General features: G+C 43.7%; 1 protein-coding gene across 1 annotated transcript in view; it reads left to right on the forward strand.

Moving 5' to 3' along the window:
* LOC133370856 (uncharacterized) overlaps window positions 1-5,027 on the forward strand; it is an 89,294-nt gene extending 84,267 nt beyond the window's left edge. The window contains exons 9-11 of the mRNA XM_061597733.1: window positions 1,508-1,654; window positions 2,626-2,760; window positions 4,837-5,027. Coding sequence (XP_061453717.1) covers window positions 1,508-1,654; window positions 2,626-2,760; window positions 4,837-5,027 — 473 coding nt within the window. The remainder of the gene's footprint in view (window positions 1-1,507; window positions 1,655-2,625; window positions 2,761-4,836) is intronic.
* The last annotated feature ends 18,281 nt before the right edge of the window (window positions 5,028-23,308 follow it).

Consider the following 23,308-nt stretch of genomic DNA (forward strand, 5'->3'; position numbering starts at 1 on the left):
TGGAATTTGCTCCCACAAGATGCAGTAATGGCCACCAGCTTGGATGGCTTTAAAAGAAGATTAGACAAATTCATGGAGGACAGGGCTATCAATGGCTACTAGCTGTGATGGCTGTGCTCTGCCACCCTAGTCAGAGGCAGCATGCTTCTGAAAACCAGTTGCCGGAAGCCTCAGGAGGGGAGAGTGTGCTTGCACTCGGGTCCTGCTTGCGGGCTTCCCCCAGGCACCTGGTTGGCCACTGTGAGAACAGGATGCTGGACTAGATGGGCCACTGGCCTGATCCAGCAGGCTCTTCTTATGTTCTTATGACCCTGCTCCCATAGAAGTAAGGGGTCTAAGACCTCCCAAACCCCTGCACGACTATATCCCTGCTTAGACCACATTCACACCATACAGTTAAAGCACTATTATCCCAGTTTAAACAGTCATGGCTCCTCCCAAAGAATCCTGGGAACTGTAGTCTGTTGCTGAGAGTTGTTAGGAGACCTTTTATTCCCCTCACAGTTGCTAGAGTGCCCTGGGAAGAGAGACTGTTAAATCACTCTGCAAACTGTAGCTCTAACTCTGTAGTGGGGAATGAGGCCCTCTAATCTCTCTATCTGGTCCTGGGCAATCTCCCCAGGCCACACCCCTCGCTGTCCTTGCTTCTAACTTTCCTTGAGTGTTGTTGCCTGGCTGGAATATGTCCTTGAACTCTGATCATGCCCCTTGCTTGCCTAGATGGAGGATAAAGAGGGGTGTAAACGGGTGTCTGTGTCTCATATTGTATATGTAGAAACTAGCCTACTGTAGAAAAGTAGTATTTACATGTGTTGCTCCACCCATTTTTGTCTCTAGCTCCAGAAGGGATGAAAAGATCTGTCAGTTTCAGTTTCTCATTCTTCCAGTCTTCAATTCAGTTCTCCACACTTCTTCAGCAATTTGCATTTAAAAAGAAATATCCTCATGAAAACTCGCCAGCATTGTAGTGTGAATTTCTCCTAATAAACACATTTCTGTACGTGGTTTTGACTAATGTACACATTTTTGCAAGCAATTTCTCATCATATAATGCCTCTTTACATGTTGTTTTTCACTCATATGTTCATTTTTATGCACACTTTCCCTTTACGTATGCGTTTTTGTAAACATAATTTGGTTGGCGAACTGCATCGCAAAATTCAAATAAGTGTGATTTCCAACAGATGGCTGTGTTTCGGTTCTCATATTGTTTCAGAAAGTGTCGACTTGATAGATTTGGCCAGAAATGTGAACTGAATCTAAATACTCACCCATCCCTAGGCTCCACCCATCACTGACATATGGCCCTCAAAAGGCTGCCCAGGAGGAAATGTGGCCCTCGGACTGAAAAAGGTTTGTCACCCCTGCTGTAAAAGGTGCAGTACCTTGAGGCAGAATTTGGATTTGGGAAGAAATGTGCGTGCATGCGTGTGCGTGTGTGTGCTTGCTATCCCCTCCCCTCCCATCTCTAACAAGTCTTCCTTTGTTTTAATCCCCACCACTACAGCCAACGTTCAGGGTGCCCGGACACTATTGGTCATGGCTCTTTTCTGTGGGATTGTCGGTGCCTCATTTATGACATTCAGCTACCGCTATTCCTCCTCTTTTACAATATATCGTTACCTGGTTGCTGCAATGGGATCTTTGATTGCAGGTAAAACAGGTCTTTTGCTTTTGTTTTGGATTTGTGCACATACAGAATGGCCTTATACCATCTCTACCCCAGTAAAGGGGTGGGCCAAATGCTGATCAGGATCTACTGGTAGATCACTGGATCATTTACAGCAGATAGGCAGGAGTTTCTGACTCCCATTTGTTTAACAGTAGTAACTCAAAGGCCCCCCTCCCTCCTACAGACACACTTTTTCTCTAAATAAAGCTGTTATAATCACTGATCAGTAGCAACTCAGATGCAGATACTTACTTGCACTGATGTCAGTGGGGCAGTGATTCCAGTCCGAGTTTAGGCTGAACTGTCAAGGAGCTGTCCATATTTGGGAAGATGTTTCAGCACTTTGCACAGCTCCTTGAGAGTTCAGGCTAAAGCCCGGACCAGATTCACTGCCCCACTGACATCGGAGCCACCAGTCTCCAATGCTTATGTGTATATGCACTTCACCCAGGGGTATGGCTCATGGGATGTAATAGGTAATGCTATTATTTTTGCATCTGGTTCTGCCACCTTGAGCCACTCTTTTGCACCTGATGGCCCTCTGGGTTCTAGTAAAACACCAAGTGGATCTTTCAAGCCTGAAGTCTGCCCATGCCTAGCTTAGTGTGTTCTGTTCAACATTATGTCCCACCAAGCCATGCAGCTAACCAATCATGTACTGTCAGGCCAATGAGGGTTCCTTCTGAGCTCTGAGACCCTCAGTCAGTGCCCAGCCTGGATGACCTCTGGCACTGGGCTTGGGCAGATCAGAAACCTTCAAGTGGTCTCCCTTGTCCACCATTTTTTATTTTGCCTGAGGAACCCCAAATAAGATCTTGAAAAACTTCAGGTTCCTTTGGACAGTTTGAAAAACACAAAGCCAACATGTAGAAGCCAGGCCCTTGTATTTCTGTTGTCTCTCTTAAAATGTTTTGGGAGGCCACACACTGATGGTTTCCTCATGGTTTCCCCAGCTGCCTTGGTGTTTTTAGCTCTGAGCATTTACACCATCCGCATCTCCACGCACATAATCAGCAGAACAGGCAAGGTCAAGTACCTGTGGACTTTCTACGTGGCCTGGACATCCTGCCCTTTCTTCATCTTAAGTGGTGAGACAGAACAATGTTACAGCTTCCTTGTCGTGTGGGGTGGGGCTGGGAGACGAGTTTGGTGGGAAGATGACGATGATCATGATGATGATTTACATTTATTTGTTGCTTACAACAAAAATATCTCAAAGCGACTTACTATTACAAAAGCATGCATAACACAAAGTTTAAAGTACATTCTAAAAAGGAAAAAGTAACTTAAAGCGCTCATCTTGCAGTAGCATAAAAAGCACAAATCCTGCTCTGCCATACTAAAAATGAAAATTGGTAGTGATGGTACCAGATATCTCTCTCTGGGGAGAGCATTCCACAGTCAGGGAGCCATCACTGAAAAGGTCTGTTCTGGTGTTGCCATCCTCTGAACCTCCCTCAGAGGGGGCACACAAAGAAGGACCTCAGATTATGAATGCAAGATCTGAGTAGGTTCCTATGAGGATAGGTGATCCCTCAGGTATTTGGGTCATGAGCCGCATAAGGCTTTATAGGTCAAAACCATAGAGGGCTGCTATGAGACCTATTCAGGTATTTGCGCAAACACTTGAGGGCTCAAATTGGGAAGGGGTGTGCATGCAGGCCCTGTCCCTCATCTCTGCATCCCCAGGAATGCCAGCTCTGCTTCAGAACTTCAAACGCTCAGCATGAAGATGAAGTACATTCAGTTAGAACGTCCTTAGAACCTTCCCATCAGGAACGGTGATGATGATGAATAGTATTACCCGCCCTTCACCCAGAGGTCCCAGGGCAGCTTACAATAATTTTAACACGCATAATTAAAACAACCTAAACATCACAGAAAACAGGGTGGGTCCTAAAAATATACATCTTAGGTGCTGAAGGCTGGGATAAAGAGGTGTGGCTTCAGCACTCACTAAAAGTTGTACAATGAAGTTGCCAGAAGCACCCCGGTGGGGAGGGAGTTGCACAAAGAAGGTGGCCCCCTCTGCTGATCTCAATCCCCAAGAGGATCTGTAGGGAAGGAGGCAGTCTTTCAGATATTTGGGACCTAAGTCATTTAGGGCTTTAAACACTAATGTGAGCACCTTGAACTGGGCCCGGAAACCAACTGGCAACCAATGCAGCTGTTTTAAAACAGGGGTCATGTGAGTTCTAAAGGGAACCCCAGCCAGTAATCTGGCTGCTGCATTTTGGACCAGTTAAAGTTTCCGAGTCATCTTCAAGAGCTGCCCCACATGCAGCACATTGCAATAATCCAGTCCGGAAGTTACCAGAGCATGGGTTCCTGGTCACTAGGATGCTTCTACAAGTATTCAGCCAAACACGTTTAGAAGCCCTCTTCCGACTTTCCCTGCACAACACGGGGAGGTCAGAGGTGGATGTTGGGATGTGGTGTTGCATGTGGGCTCACACCCACCCCCTCCCCAGCCTTCCTGTCTTTGCTCACATGCCTAAATACGGCATTTGTCTTGACAGGAACATGTGCTTCTAGCTAAAATTCCTGCCATATCTCTAAGGGCAACGGAGCTGATGACTAGGACAGGAACTGCCAATCTGTGCAGCTGTCTTTTTATTATTAACGTTATTAAAGACATAAGAAGAGCCCTGCTGGATCAGGCCAGTGGTCTATCTAGTCCATATCCTGTTCTCACAGTGGCCAGCCAGATGCCCATGGGAAGCCCCAAAGCGGGAACTGAGCTCAAGAGTACTTTCCCCTCCTGCGGTTTCCATCACTTGGCATCCAGAGGAATGCTGCCTCTGACCGTGGAAGCAGAGTACAGCCATCGTGGCTAGTAGCCACTGAGAGTCTTGTGTTCCAAGAATTTGTCTAATCCTCTTTTGAAGCCATCCAGGTTGGTGGCCATCATGCCTTCTGGTGGGAGCATTTCCCCCCTCAGCTGTGTTTGATCCCCAGTTGTCCTGCACCAAAGTTCTACACCACGGATGGGGACATTTTTCAGCTCGACGGGCATTTTGTAGAGAGGCAGCATTAGCCTGAAAAGCAGGATCGAGACATAATCACATACATGCTACATTAAATATCTTAAAAATAATGCTAACATGTCACTTGACCATCTCACTCTGCCACCACCACCTGTCTCCCTCTCTCCCTCCCTCTAGGTTTGTTTAGTCTGATGGCACATCAGCGGTTACTGATGCATGGGTCCAGCTTGACAGATGGGGATAGCACAATCACTTCAAGCTCCTCCGAGTGGACAACTGAGTCTTCCAGCTATCTGGAAAATGAAGATGTAGAAAAAAAGGTGTCTGGGCAATATAATCTGAAGCTTCACAGGCCCTCATTGGCATGAGAGAGGCACATGAATGTGCTATGCTTTGTGAAGGGCAGAATGGTTCAAAGCACTCCTTTGGCGTGAGTGAGTGAGTGAGTGAGTGAGTGAGTGAGTGAGTGAGTGAGTGAGAGAGAGAGAGAGAGAGAGAGAGAGAGAGAGAGAGAGAGAGAGAATGTTTCCTTGGATGTAAGCAGAGTTGTCTGTAAGCCTAGGTATAACATTTCCTGTTATGAGTCATTACATGATTAGGGCAATCAGGAGGAGTTTCTTGTACCTTTACTTACAGAGGTAGAGAACCTGTGGCTTTCCAGATTTGCTGCATTCCCTCCCATCATATCTGACCATTGACCATACCTGTTGAGACCAATGGGAGAGTCCAACAAACTTCTGGAAGGCCACAGGCTCTCCATCCCTTCCGTACTAGTTGGAACAGAGAGAGTTTCGCCAGGTGCACGAGAAGTGAGGAACAGCAGCTGTTGAAATTCTCTCCTTTACACAGCTGTGGAAGGTCCAGGAGCCATGCCAATCGATCCATGCTCATCTGGAGCAGGGCGTGTAAGGAACATGGCTGTTTGGTGATGGCACGCGCAGTTTGGTTAGTGGGATGAATGCTGTCTTGCATACATGTGTGTGCTCTTGTGTGTCTGTGTATGGATCTTTTTTTGCTGTATGTAGGTGGCATGAGGGTTGACAACATCTCTTTAGAACTGGGCGACTGTGTCAGCCTTTGGTCTTCTGAGCATGTGTTTGAATGAGCCTGTGTCTCTGTGGGTAAATGTTCCAGCGGAACTGAAGCGAGAAATCCTAAGACTTTTCCTGGCTGATACTGGAATTCTGCCTTTGTTTTCCCTTGAAAACATCCCCTGAATCTGATTTTGAGTGTTGTATTTTGCCTGCAAAGTAATAGACTCTACTGAAATAGATCAGGCAAAAATAAACAATAAGCAACAGATAATAAAAACAAAAATCACTATTTCTAAGTACAAAATATCCTGCGCACCCAACCAGAAACAATCCCCTTGGTCCTAGGCCAGTCCTATTGGTTTGGAGAAAACTGTCCTGTATGCTGAATGAAATTGCTATGTAATAAAGTTTTCTGCACTACACATTATTCAGCAGGTTGGAGGTGTTTAATACAGTCTGCAATTGAGCGCATTGGTAATTTGATAAGAGATAGAGACAGGGGTGCTTCTTTATTTGGAAAATGTATAGCTCAACACATAATAGAATGATTCTGGAATGGAGAATAATAATTATTTCCAAAGCACAAAGAAACGGTCTTAAAACTGTCACAGGGAAGGGTAGTAGTCAGAAAAACTGTACAGCAGCCAATGAGCCAAACCCAAAGGCACATTAATTACAAGAAGATTATCTAAAGGTCAAACTAGGCAGCAAGTTAATTGCTTGAAGGCAATTAATGTGCATATTTCTCTTAGGTAAATAGCTATGGACTGTTTACATCAGGAAAAGCTAATGTGGTGTCCTCTTAATGCAGTGCAACGCTCACCTGCTATCAGCCTTAGCCAGCATGATCAGGGACAGTGGGAGTTGTAGTCCAGCAACACCTGGAGGACACCATGTTGGCTATCCCTGAACTACACTGAGCGGCGATAGCACAGCTTGTCAGGGTTTCAGACAAAAGTCTTTCCCATCCCCATATCAAGATTCCAGGGGTTGAACCCACGGCCCTTTTTCATGCAAAACATGTACTCTGTCACTGAGTCACAGACTCCCCTTAGTTCAGATGGGGGATGGGGACATTTTTGGTTAGGGGGAGAGATTCACAGCTTGATCCAAAGGTCTGCTCTTGGACACAGAAGCACCTTGCCAGGTGGAGGTTGGCACAGTGCAAAGGCACCATTGGAATCAATCTGGCACTCCTGTCAACACATTTGCACTACATCAACCTTCCTGCCACCTCACCACTCCCTCTCTCCATCCTGATAGGCAACAGTGACCCACCTTCCGAAGTGGAAGGTAGCTAGTATAGCAACTCAACCCCCCCCGCACCCCCAGCAAGCCATTTCTCCTTCATCATATTAAAGACTGAATTGCAACCCACCTAATTTCTTCTTGCCATTTCGCTTCATGTACCTTAGAAAAAACAATGTTTCAAGGTGCTTTTATATTGCTATGCTTGCTCCAATTCTTGGAGGTTTGAGAACTCCATCGGCGCATGGCATGTACCCAAATTCTGCTTCCTTGCAAGAAGCTCACTGGAGACTGGTGGGATTTTCTGTGATATATGAATAGGGACGGGGGAGAAATTCAACTCAGTTCACATTTGAAGGGGGACTTCCCTAATTTGCACTTCCTGAAACAACACGCAAACCAAAACACAGCCATCCTTCAAAACTCAAACCTTCTCTGAATTTTGCAATGCAGTTCTCTAACCAAGTAATGTGCACACAAATGCATACTCTAGGATCACATGTGTGTATAAATGCACACATTCGTGAAAACAACATACAAAACAAAAAGCAAAATAACTGGGCAAAATTATTTACAAAAGTGTATATTGGGAGAAATTGGCACTAAGACGCTGTTAAATTTTCATGTGGACTTTAAAAAAATAATCACAAAGTGATGTGGAAATGTGAAGAACTGAACCTCAGCCCACTTTTCAGCCTGAAATGGTTCCTAGAGAGGCTTACAGATCACTAAAAGCCGGGGGTGATGGTGGAGGGGCAGTCCCTGCCTCTAAGGTTAACAATCTACAAAGATACAAACCAAAAGGAAAATGGATTGGGAGAGGGAGGAGGAAATGAGATACAGATACAAGTGGGGCGGGGAACCTCAGCCTGAGAGCTAAAGGTAGCCCTCCAGTCTTCTCTATCTAGCCCTGGAAACTCTCCCCGATCACACCCCTCAGTGGCTCTGCTTCACACCCCGAGTGGTTTTGCCTGATAATGACTCTTGCATGCCTGGATGGAGGATAAACAGAGGAGTGTGTCAATGTGTATAGAAGCTAACCTACTGCACAAAGGTGATATTTTCATTCTTTGCTCTGCCCACCTTTGCCTAGCCCCACCCACCACTGGCACATGGCCTGCCATGCATATGACTCCATCCACTGAGAGCCATTTTGGCATCTATCCTTGCCAAAAGCAGAGTAGCTGAACACTTTGCCAAAGCCATTAGGGCAATCTCCAACAGTCCTGCCATTTCCATCATCCCTTCCCCAACCAAATTTCAGGCCCCATTTGCACTATGCATTTAAAGCAGTATCATACTGCTTTAAAGAGACATGGCTTCCCCCAAAGAATCATGGGAACTGTAGTTTTGTGAAGGGTGATGAAAAGCGTTAGGAGGCCCCCTGTTCCCTTTACAGGGCTTCAATCCCCAGAATTCCCTGGAAAGAGAGATTGATTGTTAAATCACTCTATGAGGGGAATAGGGGTTTATGTTGTATACTGCCTGGATGCTTTTTTTTTATAATGATAATGTGGTTTATAAATATTTAAATAAATAGTACGCCTGCCTGGTCTTAATTATGTGTGTCTGTCTGGACAATTTATATACCTGTTATATTTAAACAAAACTCTAAGCAGTTTGCAACACAGGCTAAAACATCTTAAATAATGAGCAAATACAAGAAAATAGCAGAGACTATCTACATTCTATAAAACACAATTAACAACTGAATAAAGCATTTTCTTTAGTTATCCAAAGAAACATTACACATAAAAATCTACTATAAAAATAAACAAACAAAAGCTGTGAAAAATTCATAGTAAACAACTAAACTAAATATCCTCTAAACTAAACGTCAGGAAGTAAAGTATTAGAAATGAAAATATACTTTAAAAGTATAAATTCCATCTTTTTTTAAAAAAATAACATGATTGACTATTAGGCAAAGGAAAATCAACTCACTCTTTTTTAATTTTATGTACTTATTACAATTATATCCAACCCTTCCTCCCAGAGGCCCAATCAACATGCACAAATCAATCATGCCATTAAACAAATCAATCCAATTCAACTCCCAACAGCTTCACCACCCCCACTCTGCAAGTGAAGGAAGTCAAGATTCCATGGCAGTTGAGACCAGCCAGGACACTGCAACCTTAATAGTTGTGCAGAAACTCTGGGAAAAATACAACACTGTGGAGGGAATAGGTTTCCTGGCTCCCATATGCGTAGAAAGACAAGGCTGTGGTGTACGTGTGTCTCCACCAGTCCTCAGAGGTCTTCAGTGACTGCTTCTCCCTTTTGGCCAAGATGCCTCCAGCCAATGCCTGCCATTGGCTCCGAGTGAGCTTGCCCTATCGAGCCACCACTGCTGCCTCCACTTGCATCAGCTTCTTGCTGCTATCTGTCTCCTTGCTTAGCCCCTCCTGGCTGGAAGTCATCATCCCAGAAACGAGCACAGCTCCTAACCCCATGGTCAACAAACTCTGCAACAACATGGCCTGCAGTCAACTGAAGGGAAGCAGTGGTAAGAAGACCCAACGGGGCCCGTTTGGCTTGTCTTACAGCTCCTAGCTTTCCACACACACCCCACAAGCATCATGCTCTCTTGCTCCATAGCTACAATACTCCAATCCTGAGGGATCTATTGCCCCAGGAGATGCTTGAATTGGTTGTTGAATGTCCTGCATCTCCACTGAGATGTCAGTATGCACTGATGTGTAAACCAACTTGCATTGATGTGTTTTGAGATGTCAACCTTCTTTCATTAATGAATCGCTTCCCATGAAACATCCCACAACGATTAACATTTTAAAAAAATAATCAACAGTACAATCATATGCAAAACCAATTTCAAATCCAATGCAGATATAGACTGGGATAAGTGGATTCTCTGCTGTAAAAGGCTTGCTGAAAAAGGAAGGTCTTTAATAATTTGAAGATTTAATTTGATATATATTTGATATGATTTGAAGATTTAATTTGATTTTTTTTACTGTGCCTTGTGTATTCTATTGTAAACCGCTTTGAGACCTTTTAGACAGTAAGCGGTCTATAAATTGAAATTATTATTATTATTATTGTTATTATAATAATAATAATAATAATAATAATAATAATAGGCGCCAAAAAGACAATGGCTGATATGTAATGGAAATGGACTGCCTTCAAGTCAATCACGACTTATGGTTACCCTATGAATAGGGATTTCATGGTAAGTGGTATTCAGACATCAATTCAACATTGATGGTTTCACACTCTTTCACTTTAAAGTTATAAAGGCAGCTGGGCCTGGCAACCAAGAGGTCTTCTGTATCTTTAAAAGTTGTGCAGTGGGAAGGGAGAACCCCACCTTGTGGTTTTTCCCATTATAGGGTTGCAAGAACACCTGCACTTGGCTGACTTTCTCTTCTTCTAAAGATACAGGAACAGTCTCAGGCCATGGATGTGGCAACCCTAGCTGAGAGTAACGTAGCAAGCTGCCTTATGCTGAGCCAGGCCACTGCTCTGCCTAGCTCAATACTGAGTGGCAGCAACTCTCCAGGGATTCAAGAAGGGGAGTTCTTCCAAGCCCTACCTGGAACTGCCAAGGATTGAACCTGGGATCTTCTGCCTGCAAAGCAGGTGCTCTGCCACTGAGCTATGTCTCCCCCACCCCTTTGAAGCAAAATACATTTTCAAATATACCTGTCCTGTCCTCTCGGGACACACCCAGTGGATTGAAGTACCTTGAATGGGGCACTTACTCAAAGCACCAACAAGCCACATTGTTAATTTTTCTCTGGCAGATATGATGAAAACGTCTAGAATCCTCCTGGCACTCGCTACGATTGCTGGCTTCATCGCCGCCTTCTCCCTCCTTATCTCCTGCCAGTGCTTCCGGCGATGTGGAGGGCCATCCAACATGCTGGTGTCCTCAGCGGCAAGCTTTGTCACAGGTAATGGGGCCTTCCCCTAGTTTCTGAGAAGCACAGCCAAGGGGAAGGGTTGTAGCTCAGTGGTACATCAAACGGTTTGCATGCTGATGGTCCTAGGTCCAATCTCCAGCATCTGGGGCTGCCCTTGAAGATGATTTGGAAACATCAACTGGTCCAAAATGCGGTGGCCAGATTACTGGCTGGGATTGCTTTTAGAACTCATATAACCGCAGTCCTAAAACAGTTGCATTGGTTGGCAGTTTGTTTCCAGGCCCAATTCAAGGTGCTCATGTTAGTCTTCAAAGCCCTAAATGACTAAGGTCCCAAGTGTCTCAGAGAAGATCCCCTTCCTGACAGACCCTCTTGAGCGTTAAGATCAGCAGAGGGGACCTTCTTGGTAGTTCTGCCACCCGACAAGGGAGCTCTTGTGCCATGCACATACCTTGCATACTTGCAAAAATGCAAAATCTGAATGGCAAATTTAAAAGTTCATAATTTGCATTGTCAAACTTTGAAAAAAGCTTGCCTGCATAACAGGGATGGCTATGCTTTAGATGATCGATGATCCTCTGTTAATTTGGTCAAAGGTTACTGCCCTAATTCAAACTCAGTTTTCTGGACTGAATTATGATACTAGTATCCTTAGGAATAGGGATGGGGCAGAACTGCAATTAAGTTTGTATCTATCAAATTCTCACTTTCCAAAACAATTGGAGAACTAAAACACAACAATCTTTTTAAATTCGCACTTATCTGAATTTTGTGCTGCGGTTCTCCAATGAAACAATGTTTACAAAAACGTAAGAGAAAAGTGTTCATAAAAATGACTGCATTGGTGAAAATAACATACAAAAATGCATATTGGGGAAACAGCTTGCAAAAATGTGTACATTACTGCATATAAAAATATGTTTATGGTGAGAAATGAGGATTTTTTTAAAAAAACAAAGTGTTGCAGGAATGTGAAGTGAATTTTAATGCGTAGCTATCTTATTGGCAAAATAATATGTGAACCCAAATGTAGTGCACTTTTTCTGTGCACTTTATTTGGTTATAGAACTGTGTAAGAAAACTGAGGAAGGGCAAATTTTGAAGAATAGCTGTGTTTTAGTTCATAGATTGTTTCAGGAACTGCCAATTAGATAGTCCTACACCAAAATGCCTATCCCTACTCAGAACTGCACCTGCAATCCTGCTGTTAAACCTCAAGGGATGCAGTCAATCCTTCTATCTCCCACCCTTTGTGCAACTGGCATGGTTGATTCTACTCCATCTCCAACCAAGTCACATTGCAAATGCTTTGATGGCATGCAGGATGCTATGAGGCTTATTTTGTCACTGGTCAAGAGCTTTGCAATAAAATCTGAATTGAACTAATTTTTTCCTCCAGCTCTACTCAGGGGACACTCATGATGCTTTTGTCCTGTGTTAGGCACCTTCGGCTTTGCCACCATGGCCTTATACACAGTGGACGTTACCCAGAAAGAGATGAGCTCTGTTGATCACCTTCACTTCACATGGAGCTTCTGCCTCGCTTGGCTGGTGTTCACCCTCTATGTCATGAATGGTGAGTTTTCAGGCCCTCTGTGGCTGCTGTACTGTGAAGCAAGCTGAGCTGGCACTAATAATGTGGCTCATTAAATCACAGTTTCTCGGGACATATGAACCGGGAAACTGTGGTTTAAGCACTGCTTACAGACCAGAATGTTAGAAGAAGCCATCATTCAGGACAGCAAAGTGGAAGATGGATCAGAGCTGAAGGACACAGTCCATGAAGATGTTCTCTTGTACAAATCCAGTTGTAGGGGTTACTAATCTTTTTAGGCCTGTGGCCAGATTTGGATTTTTGAATGAGTGCTGTGGCACACGCAGACATCCTCTGGTCACTTTTCTCCCCACTCCTCCAGATCATCCTCCCTCCTGACAGACAGAAAGAGTGAAAATGCTTAATGTTTGCAAGGGATGCAGGTAAAAGTCAGCTCCAGTAGAATTGATCTGAGCCTTGAAAAACACATAGAGGTGAAAGAGGAAGTGGGAAAGAGTCTCACTCTTTCAACTTCCTCGCTCTGTTCTATGTACTTTTCAAGGGAGAAAAAGGTGAATCACCCTCACTACCACATGACTAAGGAAGCTTCGTGGACATCAGGGGAAGACCTCAAGGATGCTATTGCACCCATGGGCATCACATTGCTGATGTCTGCCCTTCTGGAAAGAGCAGGAACTACACAGGCCGTTTTGCAGAGCTTTCATTCATTTCAGTTTGCCTTGTGCAGGACAACTTCCTTGAGCCCCATGGTATAATAACTGTGTGCGCGTGCACACACAGACACACACACACAGACACACACACAATTTCCATCCTTGGGTACCAAAATGTTTTAAGTGGAGCTTGTATACTGTTACAAGCTGCAAATAATTGGATCAGACATCACAGTTCCTGCTTGACACTTCTGTCCTCCCCTCACATACCTTTCTTTGGCACTGATGTCCTGGCTTGTTAAACCACAGTTTCTTGGGACATCCAAACCAGGAAACTGTGGTTTAAGCACTGCTTATGGACCAGGATATTAAACCAGGAGGGGCGTATGTAGGCACATGGCTCATTCCTAGTCCAATTGGATTGGAATCATGATATTTGAACTGGGCCAATGTGTCTTATAATCAGAGAGTTGGAACTCATTGCTTAGTGCAGGAACTACAATGTAGGATGCAACTGCACCACTCCTGACAAGTGGTTGTCTAGCCTCTGCATAAATACCTCCAGTGAAGAAGAGCTTCCCAATGTAGTCTGTTCTCCTGTTGAACACTTCCTGCTATTATCCAAAATTTACAGTTTCTACCCACTGGTTCTAGTTGTACCTTCTGGAGCAATAGAACAGAAGTCTGTTCCATCTTCTTCAGTTATTTGACGTCAGCTAGCATGTTTCCCCTTAATTTTCTCTTCCCTGGCTAAACTTACCCAGCTCTTTCAACTATTCCTCATAGAACTTTGTGTCTAGGTGCTTCTTTTATAAGGGCACACCTTTTAAGGGGAAGACTACATCCTTTGCATGGATAAAGCCCCAGGTTTGATCTTTAGCATCTAAAAGACAAGACACAAAAGGAAAACAGGATGGGGAGGGAAGAAGAAAAGAAGAAGACTCAGGTGCCAATTCTTAAACTACAGAGTAGTTTTTGTAATCATCAGTTGGAATGTTCATGGCAGGGAGGAGCCAAATGGAGCTGGTCTCCCTGCAGCACTGATGGAGAGGACCCTGCTCCCCATTCCTCCATCTGCTTCATCCAAGTGGAATTGCTGTTGTGGAAGGGAGAAGAGCTGGTGTTAGACCTGTACAATTTGTGACCCGCTAAGCCAAGCAGCTATCCTGTGTCATCCTCACAACAACCCTGCATGATAGGCACATGTCTAAGGCCACCTACTGAGCTCTAGGGTTGAACAGGGATTTGAGAGGGTAGGGGCCATAACTTGATGGTAGAGTCCACGCTTGGCATGAAGGTCACAGGCTCAATCCTTGGCATCTGCAGTTTAAAAAGGTTAGATAGAAGGTGACAGCAAGGAGCTGTGCTGCAGACCCTGGACCCTACTAATCAAAGTCAGCAACATGGCAGGAATGGAGGACCTTTTTCAGGATGGGGGCCACATCTCCTTCTGGGTAACCTTCCGAGGGCCACATGCCGGTGATAGGCAGGGACAAGGAAAAAATATGCAGAGCAACAAATGTACATTTTTATATTTAGACAGGAGGCTACTTTCTACACATACACCCCCCTCTCTATCCTCCATCCAGACAAGCAAGAGATATGATCGGAGTTCAAAGACACATCCCGGTCAAGCAAAGAAACTTCAGGAGGGTGAGAAGCAGGGCTGGTAAGGAGCGTGGGGAGAGTCCCTAAGGCCAGAAAGAGAGGCTCGGAGGGCTGTATTTGGCCCTGGGCCTGAGGTTCCTCACCCCTGCAATACTGGGCTAGACAAGCAATTAGTCTGACCTGGCAAGTGTCCTATGGAACTTGGGTCTCCCAAGTCCAGCATGCCAAGTTTCAACTGCACATCTTTAATACGGCATCCTGGCTGGAGTGCTAGATTTAGACTTGGCTTCCAACCCCACTTACCCATGAAGTTCCATTGGCAGCCTCATCTCACTCATCTCAGCCTTGCCTACTTCACAGGGCAGTTGCGGGGACAAAGGTTTGGGACACGCATGTCGCCCTGAGCTCCTAAGAGGAAAGGTGGGATGAAAATGCAATCCATCCATCAAACGCAGCTTTTGAAAAATAAGAATCTGGTCGTTCCCTTTTCTTTCTCCTCCTCAGGGTTCTTTAGCCTGCTGACCCATTTCCTGATCCCAGCCTTGGGCATCGAACAGCACTTCAATCCGATCCTCCTGGAGGGGGGAACACAGCAATCTGCAGCTGGAGACCACACTGTGATGGGGCTGTCAGTTCTCCCAGACCAGGGAGCAGCAGCCACCCCTGTGAGAAATCCCTTCCCAGGCCCATCCATCTGTCTGAACTCAACCATAATCTGAACTCTTCAGCTGGATATTCACATGGACACACCTTGGTATAAGAGCACAGCTGAGATATATATATACATATAATTTGAGTGTGTGGCTTTTTTTCTACCTCCTGCTGGAATAAGCTATGTTTTCCCCCCTCCTAGTGTGTATTCCAGGGATGGGGAACCTGTAGCCCTCCAGATATTCCTGGACTACAACTCTCATCATCCCTGACCATTGGCCATGCTTGCTGGCGCTGATGGGATTAGGAGTCCAACATCATCTGGAGGGCCAGAGGTTCCCCATCCTTGCAGTAGAGCTTCAGCATGTCTGGCTGGATACAGGTGATAATTTTGTGTTTCAAGGAGCTGGAAGTAGAAAGGAAGAAGCACAATTTCCTACGGTGCGCGCATTCGTCCTCCAATAATCTCTGGCCAAACAAGTTTTGCAAGCTTTTAATTGAACTTCAACAACCAACAGGACCTGTCTGACTAGAAATGACAGAGGGACAAGGAAACAAGGGTGTATGCACTATGGGCAATAATGCTTTTATAAAAACCACCTTCAACTCTCTTAAAAAACTGGCTCCAGCTCTTGCCTGCCCAGTGTCACCCTTAGCTGCTGAGGGAGAGCACTTAGCAACAGCCTAGTGACCAACAGCTCATCAAGCTGGAGGAAGAAGCATGATTGTCTGAGGTGATGAGCCCAATCTGACTTGTCTTTACCTAGCTTGCTCTTCTCCACTCTGGCCGATAACCGGGAGAATGGCTGCTGCATTGAGCAGCTTGACTACAAGGCTTCCTTTATAGGATGGAACCTTGGACAAATGCCCCATCTTGTCCAATGGTCACTGCCCTGTGGCTTTCTATGTACACATACAGCTTTTCCACCAACAACCTGATATTCAACATAGACCCTTCCCTCTGGAGGTTTTGATTTTAGAAATAACTCATTGCAAGCAACTGAATTATAGCTTGCTGGACGTGGTAATTAACAACAGGATTTGTTTTCCGTTACATTGACACTTTACTCGGCCTTACTAAATGCGATCGCCAGCGCTCTATATTCCTCACTGGAGGTTGGCACCCACTTCTGTGCAACCAGGCAGGTCCACTTGTGGGATGCCACCTGTTTTTTGTGCAGGAAATTAAGGTCAAGCTCATTTCCTTACCACAGCTGTTTTAATTTTTTTATTATTATATATTGTAGAATTTAAAAGTTCTCCACCCCCCCTGCTCCTCCTGTATTTTAAAGGAAATGGTTTCCGAAGTTTGATATGTATATATATGTATAAAAATCCCAATGCTTGCAATTAATTTGTGTCATGTTTTCAATGTCTGGTCTGTGGTGGTTCTCTCTCTCTCCCTCCCTCTCCCTCATACGCACACACACCAGTTCCCCCCTCTTTTTAGGTTACTAAAAAATATTAATGGAGTCAACCCAAGAGAACTGGGATAGGGAACCTGTAGCTCTCTAGATGTTATTGGACTACAACTCCCGTCATCTCTGACCTTTGGCTATGCTCAGTGGGGCTGATGGGTGTTGGGAGTCCAACAACATCTGGAGGATTAGAACTCCCTCAACTCTGATCTGTTTAAATAAACTAGTTCAACCTGTCATGGCTTCCCCAAAGGATGGTGGGGATTGACATTTTGTGAAGGTGTAGAGAATTCTTTGTTCAATACCACATCTTCTCTACTAGAGAGCCAGTGTAATGTAATGGTTAGGGTGCTGGGCTATGACCTGGGAGACCAGGGTTCAAACCTCCACTCAGCTATGAAGCTCACTGGGTGACCCTGGGTTAGTCACTGCTGTATGGGCAAATGAACCTGCAAGACATCCAGATGTACCAAGGAGGTTTAAAGTGGCATGCCCCATTCCCCCTGTCCCATATTCTTGTCTCACACCCCTGTTCTTCCTGATCTTTAGGGTTGTTTTTCGCTTTCTCAGGCTGCTTGCATGGTACGGTAGTCTAAAAAGCTCTGTTTAGGACAGCAAGCTCAATTTTCAGGCTTTCCCACTCTGCATATGTTGACAAAAAGCTGGGAAGAGGCCTTTACTCTGACTATGCTGAAAACAAAAGCTGGGAAAAGGCTGTTTAATTAGCTAAAACAGACAGTGGATGAGCTCATCACATATGCTGACAGGGGCTGAGAATGAGCTTCACAGCAGTATTCTCAGCCCTGATTAGCACAAATCCAAGGACACTGACTCATAAACAAAGGGCAGAGGTGTGAGATTCAAGTAAACGCCACTGGGAAAGATAAAAATCTCACAGATATAAGTGCTACCTGTGCCCCCTCCCAGAGGGTCTTTTTGGTATAAATAAAGGGCCCTAGATCTGGGAAGATAAGCCTCAACACCGGCCTGATGAAAAGCATGGCACGGTGTAAATCCAAAATGTTGTATGCTTTTGTATTAAGTTATTTATGGCAAGTGGGTTTTATTAGAATGATTAAGGTAAGTGGTGAGTGTTGGGAGGGGGGAATGAGTGAGACAGCATGTTGGTGCAAGCTGGTTTGTGATTGGTTGAGGGAACGGGGATTGAGAGTTTTGTACAGTATTTGAATGTCTCGCAATTGAAGTGGAGATAGGGATTTGACTTGGAAAGAAGAGGGTGGGAAGAATGGTTGTAGTGTGGGTAGTTAGGCAGGATGTTACTATTGGTGTTGATAGAGCAATTTAATGAGTGTACTTCATCCAGAAGTAAGGAACGTTTATTTGTAACCACACGCTTAAGAACCTGAGCACAAAGTATTCTTATTCATATTCAAATCTGTTATTTAATAAATTACTTTGGTTCAAAACAGCTTGGTTATTTGGCCAGCTTCATATAAGGATTGATATAAATATAAACAAGAGTTGTGAAAATGTATCAAATGGTGGCAGTGAAATTACCTCAGTATGTTGTAGCTGGTGAAGGACGCAAACCCATTGTTGTTGTTATACTCCTTTAAGTCAATTACGACTTATAGCAACCCTATGAATCTTTTTTGGATATATTTATAGTGTTTTCATGGTAGGAAGTATTCAGAGGTGGTTTAGCATTGCCTCCCTGTAAGCCTACGGTGCCTGGTGGTCTCCCATCCAAGTACTAACCTGGCCTGACCCTGCTTAGCTTCCAAGATCAGACAAGATCAGGCGTGGTCAGGGTAGTATGGCCATAGGCAAGCAAACCCATAGCTGTGGTCTTAAGAAAGGATACACAGAGGCACAGTGGAGTGAGGCTTGCCTGTCAACCTGGTGGATATGGCAAGGGCTGAGGAAATAAAGCAGCATTGCTATATAAAAGTGTATTTGGGGAGAAATAATGTGCCCCCCTCATTTGCTACTACAGAAAAGGAGGAGGTGGACTGGTGGGTGAACAGAGAGGTGAAGGTGCAACACAGGCAGCCTGTGGCCTGGGGGCCACATATGGCCCACAGACCTAATTTCATAGATAGAACAAAGAGAGAGAGAAAGGGGAGTAGAAAGAGAGAAAAAGCACCTAGGAATCTAGGCAGTTGCCTTATACCACACCATACATTTAAAGCACATGGCTTCCCCCATAGGACTCTGGGAATTGTGATATATTAAGGGTTAGGGTTAGGGTTGTAGCTCTGTGAGGGTAAACTGCAGTTCCCTGATATAAATAGATAGATATATAGATAGATAAGATTTATTGCGGTCATAGACCAAAAGCATAAAATATACCAGCATACAAATATTAGTTTCAACATAAATAATTTAAAACAATTTAAACCATCTTAAAAAATTAGAATTTTGTTATATTATCACATTCAGATAGTCAGAGTTTTCCTACATTGAATAGCTATAGCGCAAAATTTAGCAATTTTCTCCGTTACAGTAATAAATTGGTCGGCCAATAGAAATTCCACATAGAATGATTCACTTCTACCGGGTAGTGAATCTAAAATGGGAGTAATTAGCTTATATCTAAGGTCACAGTAAAAGGGGCAATGTAATAGCACATGCATAACTGTTGCCACTTCGTCATTACCACATGGGCATTTTCTGTCATTATATGGCACTTTTTAAAATCTGCCCTCTAGTAGCGCCGATGGTAGGACATTAAGTCTTGCCAGTGTGAATGCTCTGCGCCATTTGGGTAAAGTGAGATTCGATAGATATGCCATAAGTGCCAAGGGTTTAGAGTTATACCTATGCTTCCTAACTAGCATCAGATGTTGTTGGTAATCAATGTCTCTAACTCTCTGTAGGATATTTACCTTGGCCTTTGTGTAGCCCATATCTAAAATTGTTGAAATAGAAAAACCTAAGGTTGATATTTTATCTAATAGCATCTTTTTCCATGTGGACTGGAAGTTATCTCTTAGAGTATGAGGAGCCAGTCCTACCGGATTAAATATTAATTTTAACCAAAAGGTAATTCTGTAGCACCAGATACGGGATTCAATAGATGGCAATCCTGATTCTAATCTTAGAATAAAATTTGGGACACAAGGGGGGACTGCTAAGATAGATCTGAGAAAAGAGTTTTATACTGCCTCAAGAGATGTAAATTTCAAACATGTATTGGCTTGTGTACCATATATCAGCTGTGGTATTACTTTTGCCTCAAACACTTTAATGACTGCAGGTATAATCTGACCCCCTTTGTTATAAAAGAAGGTTAATGGGGCTTTCAGGGTTCTTTTCGCGTTTAAGATTGCCATTTTCGTGTGTAATTGCCAGGAATTAGTTGATTGAAAAGTTATCCCCAAGTATTTGAAAGCTACTACTTGCTCTAATAGAAATCCATTCAAGCGCCAAAGATGTTTCGGGCTTCTTTTATTTTTTCCAAAAATCATAACTTTTGTTTTATCATTGTTTATTATAAGGTGCTCCTTTGAGCAAAATCCCGCTAAAGCAGATAATAGAAGCTTTAGGCCTATAGGAGTTCTCGAGATTAATACTAGATCATCTGCATATAATAGTATATACCTTGGGGTTTCCAATAACCTTGGAGGGTGGGAAAGAATTGATGCTAAGCTATTGACTACTTCATTTATATAGATGTTAAATAAAAGCGGGGCCAATATACAACCTTGTTTTACTCCTTTATGCATGGGTATAGGATTTGTTAAGTGGCCTTTGTTATTACATCTGACCCGAAGGTAAGTATTCTCATATAACCCCCGTATTAATAGCAGCAAACGGGCATCTATATTAGTATTGTCTAATTTTTCCCAGAGTTTAGCTCTGGATATTGAGTTGAAGGCTGTCTTCAGATCGATAAAGGCAGTGTATAGAGAACTCCTGGTTTTCCCAGTATATTTCTCTACCAGATGTTGTAGGACCAAAGCATGGTCAATGGTTGAACGACTCACCCGGAAGCCTGCTTGTTCATGGGCCAGAGTATATTCAGTTTCAATCCATGTATTTAGTTTACTATGTAGGTGGGCAGCATATAATTTGCTAATTATATTTAATAGGCTTATAGGTCTAAAATTGGCTGGATCAGACATTGATCCTTTTTTATATATTGGCACTATTATGGCCATACCCCAATCACTAGGTATTTGCATAGTGTGGTCAATATAAGAGAATAGAATCGCAAGTATTGGAGCCCACCATACTGCGTTAGTTTTAAAAATTTCCGCTGGGATGATATCTGGTCCTGGGGCTTTATTTGATTTCAAATTGGTTATCAGTTCTAAAATTTCATTTACAGTTACGGGTTCCCATTCGGGTATGCATATCTTATTTCTATTAGGCCAAGGATGGTATTCTAAATCATTCTTATATAAGTTTGCAAAATGGTTTTCCCATACTTGTGGAGGGATGTAACAGTCTAGGTTGTTATATGTTTTTGGCCAATTATTTGCTATTAGTTTCCAAAACAATGTTGGATTTTTTAGTTTGGATGCATAAGTAAGGCGCTGCCATATTTCTTTGGGCCCTAGTTTCTTTTTCCTATTAACTAACTGTTTGTACTGTCTCTTTGCTTTGCAATATACCTGCATTGAAACTTGTGACCTATTTTGCTTATATGTTTTAAAGGTAGTTATTAGGTATTTTTTCTTTTCCACACAGTCATGGTCAAACCATGGTTTAGAATTCTGTGTCTGATTTTTTGATTTATTTTTTATATTTAACGTCAAGATCACTTGAAGCTTCTTTATTATCTGTTGGAATTGTGGATAAGGGTCGTTTGTTTGATTGTTTAAAAGTATAAGTTCCTTTAGAGCAAGGCTATCAGGGGCATTTAATCTTTCTATGGCCTCCTTTTCTAACTTGGGTATCCACTTAAGCCTACTCGGGCAAATTTCACATTCTGCAATAGAAAATGTTTGAGGTTCAGTACATATTTGACCTTCTCCACAGGTCAGCAATATATTTACAGGTGAATGGTCACTTTCAGGTCAATCTATGATCACAAAGCTACTAATTGATTGATAAAGTTCTTGAGAAACAATGCCTAAATCTATTATGGACGCTCCTCTAGTTGAGAAGTATGTATATTCCCCTTCTAAATCTCCTAATGTACGTCCATTGAAAAGGGTTAGATTTAGTTTAAGTATCATCTGCATTAAGCGGAGGCCTATATAGTTAATGCCTCTGTCTTTTGCTTGTCTTGTGGGTATGAGAGTTGGGCCAACCAGAGAAGGGACTGTCATTTGATATTTAGTAAACAGAGCTTCATCCGTAGGACCCACTCTGGCATTAAAATCTCCAGCTATTATTAATAATGCATCTGGGTATCGTAAGGTTAGATTGACTATATATCCCTCCAGCTTGACAATTTTATTAGTGCCTGATTTTTTATCTCTGCTTGGGGGAAGATACACATTGAGTAATATCACAGGGTGCCACGGGAGTTTTAAAATTACAGCAATAGCCAGTTCTGGTAAAGGTTCACACCTAATAATAGGAACATTAATTACAGTTGATATAAACGTACATAAACCACCTTTTGGGCGGCCTCCCCTGAGACTGGGGATAGCTTCTAATTGGTATGCCGAGTATCCATCAAACCCCATCTCACCCACTACCCAGGTTTCTTGTAGGAGTAATACATCAAATTGCTCCAGAAATTTCGTACACGATGTATCAGTAGCTTTGTTAACCCATCCAGCAATATTCCATGATAAGATCTTTAGGTTGGTGAGTTTTGGCTTTTCATTTTGTCATGTGCTACTTTGATCGAGGAGGGTTAACTCCGCACTTACATTCTCTGTCAATCTGAGAATATTATTTTGTCTCAGTATAGTTGGCTTACTCAATTGTAGTTCTAATTCTCTAGCCCCTGTTGGAATTTGTATGACTGTATGTTGTGAGTGTGTGTGTATTTTTATTTTATTTTATTTTTATTTTATTTTATTATGTGCCTGGGCGGGAGGATAGGGTATTGGGAGGGGGGACCAGAGGGGGCCCCTGTTAGCGTAGTGACGGGTAATGGGAGGTATGGCGTTGTGAGGAGGACACGCCGGTTGAGGGGAACTCGGCACAGACAATTGGTGGCTGTACCCTGTTCCGGTCCTCCCCACATCCACAGGATTGCTGGTAGTTCTATCAGCCAACTCTCGGATCTCCAGTTGCTGCTGCTTAATGCCAGATCGGTAAATAATAAAGCTTCCCTCATCCATGATTTAATTGTGGATGAGGCGGCCGATCTGGCGTTTATTACTGAGACATGGGTGAGCGATCTGGGAGGCATTAATCTCTCCCAGCTGTGCCCACCTGGGTACTCGGTTCAGCATCTGGGTAGATCCGAGGGTCGGGGAGGGGGAATCGCTGTGGTCTATAGAAGTTCCATCCCTCTCATTAGGCACCCTATCCAGGTAGCTAATGGTCTGGAGTGTCTCCATATTATGTTGGGCCAGCGAGACAGACTGGGAATACTGTTGGTGTACCGTCCACCCTGCTGCCCAACAGCCTCCCTAACTGAGCTGACGGAGGTGGTCTCGGGTTTGGTGTTGCGATCCCCCAAATTTATGGTATTGGGGGATCTCAACATTCATGCCGAGAC

Source organism: Rhineura floridana, chromosome 15, assembly GCF_030035675.1.
Source record: "Rhineura floridana isolate rRhiFlo1 chromosome 15, rRhiFlo1.hap2, whole genome shotgun sequence".
Taxonomy (NCBI): domain Eukaryota; kingdom Metazoa; phylum Chordata; class Lepidosauria; order Squamata; family Rhineuridae; genus Rhineura; species Rhineura floridana.